The 4,374-nt window shown below is 46.1% G+C and overlaps 1 protein-coding gene and 4 non-coding genes across 5 annotated transcripts in view; all 5 read right to left on the bottom strand.

Moving 5' to 3' along the window:
* Nucleotides 1-4,374, bottom strand: part of SLCO4A1 (solute carrier organic anion transporter family member 4A1) — a 43,071-nt gene that overhangs the window by 33,101 nt on the left and 5,596 nt on the right. The window contains exon 3 of the mRNA XM_015411396.1: nt 3,377-3,498. Coding sequence (XP_015266882.1) covers nt 3,377-3,498 — 122 coding nt within the window. The remainder of the gene's footprint in view (nt 1-3,376; nt 3,499-4,374) is intronic.
* TRNAA-AGC lies at nt 1,395-1,466 on the bottom strand. The gene has a single exon. It is a non-coding gene; the product is annotated as a tRNA-Ala (tRNA).
* TRNAA-AGC lies at nt 1,533-1,604 on the bottom strand. Its single transcript has one exon. It is a non-coding gene; the product is annotated as a tRNA-Ala (tRNA).
* On the bottom strand, nt 1,671-1,742 carry TRNAA-AGC. Its single transcript has one exon. It is a non-coding gene; the product is annotated as a tRNA-Ala (tRNA).
* TRNAA-AGC lies at nt 1,809-1,880 on the bottom strand. The gene has a single exon. It is a non-coding gene; the product is annotated as a tRNA-Ala (tRNA).

Raw genomic sequence — 4,374 nt, forward strand, 5'->3', positions numbered from 1 at the left:
CTTTAAAAAAAAAAAAAAAAGCTAAGGGAATAAGGTTTCGGAAGGCTGAGAAGGCATTCTTAGACCTGCAGGCTACATTAATCTGGGTGGGAAAGTACACAAGATTGTTTCTAACAATGCAGAAGCCAGGATTTAAAAAACAGACATATACATGTGGGAAGGTAGGAAACCTATGCAAACACATGCATACATACACAAAGAATCCCACAGAGAGAAACACAGAGGCGCGTGAGTGAATTTGCATTGAATTTCTTGTCCCCCCGCATAGGCATACTGGCACTGTAGGAGGACAATTCCCTGAACCTGGGCAGAGGCTTGAATGACAAGGGGGTGCATGAATGCCAGGTGAACAAGAGCACACTGTTCTCTTCTTTAATATATTGCTTCTCCCCCATTTCGACTTATAGCAGTTTCTCTCTTGTGTCCATGGGCCACGCGATGGTGAACTGAGGGTCAAGCTAGCTGCCACCGATCCACAGCTACAGAGAAAACTGTCCATCTGTTCGTGCCTAAAGCTGGGTACAGAGGGTGTTGGGTATTTTTTACAAAAAATAGAGCCCATAGTGAAGGGAATTAAACCTTGCCCCCTCACTGGCCTTACCGGCTCATGTTCCATTGCTCTTATGCAGGGCTTTTTTTTTTTAGAAAAAGCCCAGCAGGAACTCATTAGCATAATAGGCCACACCCAACACAAGAAACTCATTAGCGTATTAGGCCACACCTTGACAGCACAGCTCATTAGCATATTAGGCCACACCCCATGTTACCAGAAGTGTGGTCATCCAGCCACACCCACTTTTTGCTTCTTATTCTGTTTACTTTGTTTATTCTCAAAACCCAGGGCTTTTTTTGTAGCAGGAACTTCTTTGCATGTTAGGCCACACACCCCTAATGTAGCCAATCCTAATGAGTTTCTGCTGTTGGGTGTGGCCTATTATGCTAATGAGTTCCTGCTGGGTGTGGCCAAGTGGCCAGCTCAGGAGCCAGCCGGAACTCCGTTCCTGTGCGTTCCTGCCCAAAAATAGCCCTGCTCTTATGGCTTCTCTTCCACTTGGCTCCAAGCTGGGCTGGAGGAGGAACGATGAAAGCAACAGAGCACAGAGGTGGAGGGGGCAGGGTTTCATACCCCTCACCTTTCCATTCTAATTTTCTGCTTAAAAGATAGATTATCTATGGATCCCCTTAGATGAGAATGTGTATTCATGTGTATAAATTTACATAGATCCCATGATCAAGAGGCAGGCAATGTACACATATGAAGCTCCCTTATACTGAACTGGGCCATCGGTCCATCAAGGTCAGTATTGTCTACTCAGACTGGTGGCAGCTCTCCAGGGTCTCAGGCAGAGGTCTTTCCCATCACCTACTGTTGGGTCTTGTTGGGTCTTTTAAACTGGAGATGCCAGGGATTGAACCTGGGACCTTCTGCATGCTAAGCAGAGGCTCTTCCACTGAGCCACAGCCCCTCTTTACAGCTCTCCAGGGTCTCAGGGAGAGGTCTTTCCCATCATGTACTGTTGGGTCTTTTAAACTGGAGATGCCAGGGATTGAACCTGGGACCTTCTGCATGCTAAGCAGAGGCTCTTCCACTGAGCCACAGCCCCTCTTTACAGCTCTCCAGGGTCTCAGGGAGAGGTCTTTCCCATCATGTACTGTTGGGTCTTTTAAACTGGAGATGCCAGGGATTGAACCTGGGACCTTCTGCATGCTAAGCAGAGGCTCTTCCACTGAGCCACAGCCCCTCGTTACAGCTCTCCAGGGTCTCAGGGAGAGGTCTTTCCCATCATGTACTGTTGGGTCTTTTAAACTGGAGATGCCAGGGATTGAACCTGGGACCTTCTGCATGCTAAGCAGAGGCTCTTCCACTGAGCCACAGCTCCTCCCCTACTTCTGTCCATCTCTGTCCTTGAAAACACATGAAGCTGCCTTGTACTGAATCATATCCTTGGTCCATCGAGATCAGGACTGACGACTCAGGTTGGCAGCTGCTTTCCGGGGCCTCAGGCTGAGGATCTTTCACATCTCCTACTGCCAAATCCTTTAACTGGAGATGCTGGAGATTGAACCTGGGACCTCCTCCATGTCAAGCAGATGCTCTTCCACTGAGCCACGCCCCTCCCCAGAGATGGGGGGGCGGAAACCAAACAGGGAAAATTGCCAAAAACCAAAAAATAACTGTGTACAGAATTCTCAAAAAATATTTGTAGAATACTTTTTATATAGTGTCACAAAGAACATGATTACCACAATATTATGACAATTACTTTCTTCAAATAATGTAAACCACTCAGTTCATGAAAACAGTCCAAAGTAATCCAAAACAAATAGAAGTGCTTCAGATAAAGACCACTGTTGACATGGGAGATGGAGGTCCCCATTGAAAGCGTTATTCTAAAGGAAATTGGGAGATGCTTGGCTTTTGAAAAAGCCTTGAGTGATACGCGATTAGGAAGCCGGCAAACGCGTGAAGCAAGCCTTGAACCGACACCTTATGACACAAGTGTGATGTGAACTGATCCCTGAAGACATTGGGTTGAAAAAGTGTCTACGTTCTAATGGTCTTTATCTGAAGCACTTCTATTTGTTTTGGGTTACTTTGGACTGTTTTCATCATGTAGTCCATCATGGCACCAAAACTTTGGAACTTTCTTCCCAGGGAGATGGCTCTTCCACTGAGCCACAGCCCCTCTTTACAGCTCTCCAGAGTTTCTTGTTTCATCTAGCGTGCCCCCAGTGACAGTTATTGGTCCTCCTTTTAGTGTTGTTTGTTTATGTGGCTTTAGGTGATTTTTTATAATTTTAACTGCAGAAAAGAGCAAGAGTCTAGTAGCATCTTAACAAAATATGTGAAAGCTTTCATGAGTCACTGCTCACTTCTTCAGATACGGCTAGAATGTGAGTCCGTCTCTCCTTATATCTTGGAGAATGGAGTGACTGCAGATGCCGAATGACAATAGCATATGAATGAGAATAGCAGGCATGATTGGATTACATGTGATATGCAGAGAGGTACTAGGCGTGGAGAAATCAGCATTGGTAATGAGACAGTAAACCTAGATCTCGATTCAGTCCAGGAGGATGCACTGCCTTGAGCTTTACTATCAGTTGCAATTCAGCAGTCTCTCTATCTCCCTTTGAAATTTTAACTGTATTTTAATTGTTTAAATATTTTAATCTTTTTATGCTTGCCATCTTGCAGACCCTGCTTTGGTGGAAATGCGGCATAAAAATGGTTTCAGTAACTTAAATAAATAAACACTTCTGTTTGTATTCAGAAAGCAGGGGGAAGTGAGAGCAGGCAGCTGCCTTCAAGCCTCTGCCCAGCCCTCCAGCTTCTCAGGAAGGACATGACCTGAACTCTTGACTTGTGACATACCTGGCAGGCGTTGAGGGTAACCCAAGATGGGGATGGCAGTCAAAAGGGCAGCAGCGCCAGCACCGAGAAACCCGATCCACCACGCTCCGACCCACAGAGTATTGTCTGGTGTGAGATCAAGTCTGTGAGTTGAAGAAATGAGGAGAAAGGGGCTATTAGTTCACAGGACGCATCAGTGAAAAGTCAGGACAGATGAAGAAGAAGAAGAAGAAGAAGAAGAAGAAGAAGAAGAAGAAGAAGAAGAAGAAGAAGAAGAAGAAGAAGAAGAAGAAGAAGAAGAGGAGGAGGAGGAGGAGGATTTATACCCCACTCTTCACTCAGAGTCTCAGAGTGGCTTACAATCACCTTCCCTTCCTCTCCCCACAACAGACACCCTGTGAGGTAGGTGGGGCTGAGAGAGTTTTGAGAGAACTGTGACTGACCCAAGGTCACCCCAGCTGGCTTCATGTGGAGAAGAGGGGAATCCAATCCAGTTCTCCAGATTAGAGTCCGCCACTCTTAACCACGACACCAAACTCGCTCTATTAGATCACAACTCCCTTACGTCTTTAAGTGTCAGAAGGGGGGGGTCATCATTTGCAGAGAACCAATCAATGCAAATTGGACCCCAAAAAATGTACATCCAAATGTTTCTTTCACTCCAAGAGAAGACGAAAGGACAGCCTCAGAATTTTGCCACACATTTCCCCCCCCAGGCCAGTTGGCAACCACAAACACTAGCCCTCCTGCACCATCTGCCCTGCATAGATACAGCAAATCCAGAAAATCCAGAGCGATGCAAACTCAGAAATGTTCCACTAAATTCATTGGGACTCTCAGTTCGATCGATTGATCGAGACAGACAGACAGAAAGAAGAGAGAGAGAGAGAGGAAGGAAGGTAAATAGATAACAGATGACTGATATATAGAAGGAAGGAAGGAAGGAAGGAAGGAAGGAAGGAAGGAAGGAAGGAAGGAAGGAAGGAAGGAGGGAAGGAAGGAAGAAAGGAGGGAGGGGG

Source organism: Gekko japonicus, unplaced genomic scaffold, assembly GCF_001447785.1.
Source record: "Gekko japonicus isolate JY-2015 unplaced genomic scaffold, Gekko_japonicus_V1.1 scaffold2914, whole genome shotgun sequence".
Taxonomy (NCBI): Eukaryota; Metazoa; Chordata; class Lepidosauria; order Squamata; family Gekkonidae; genus Gekko; species Gekko japonicus.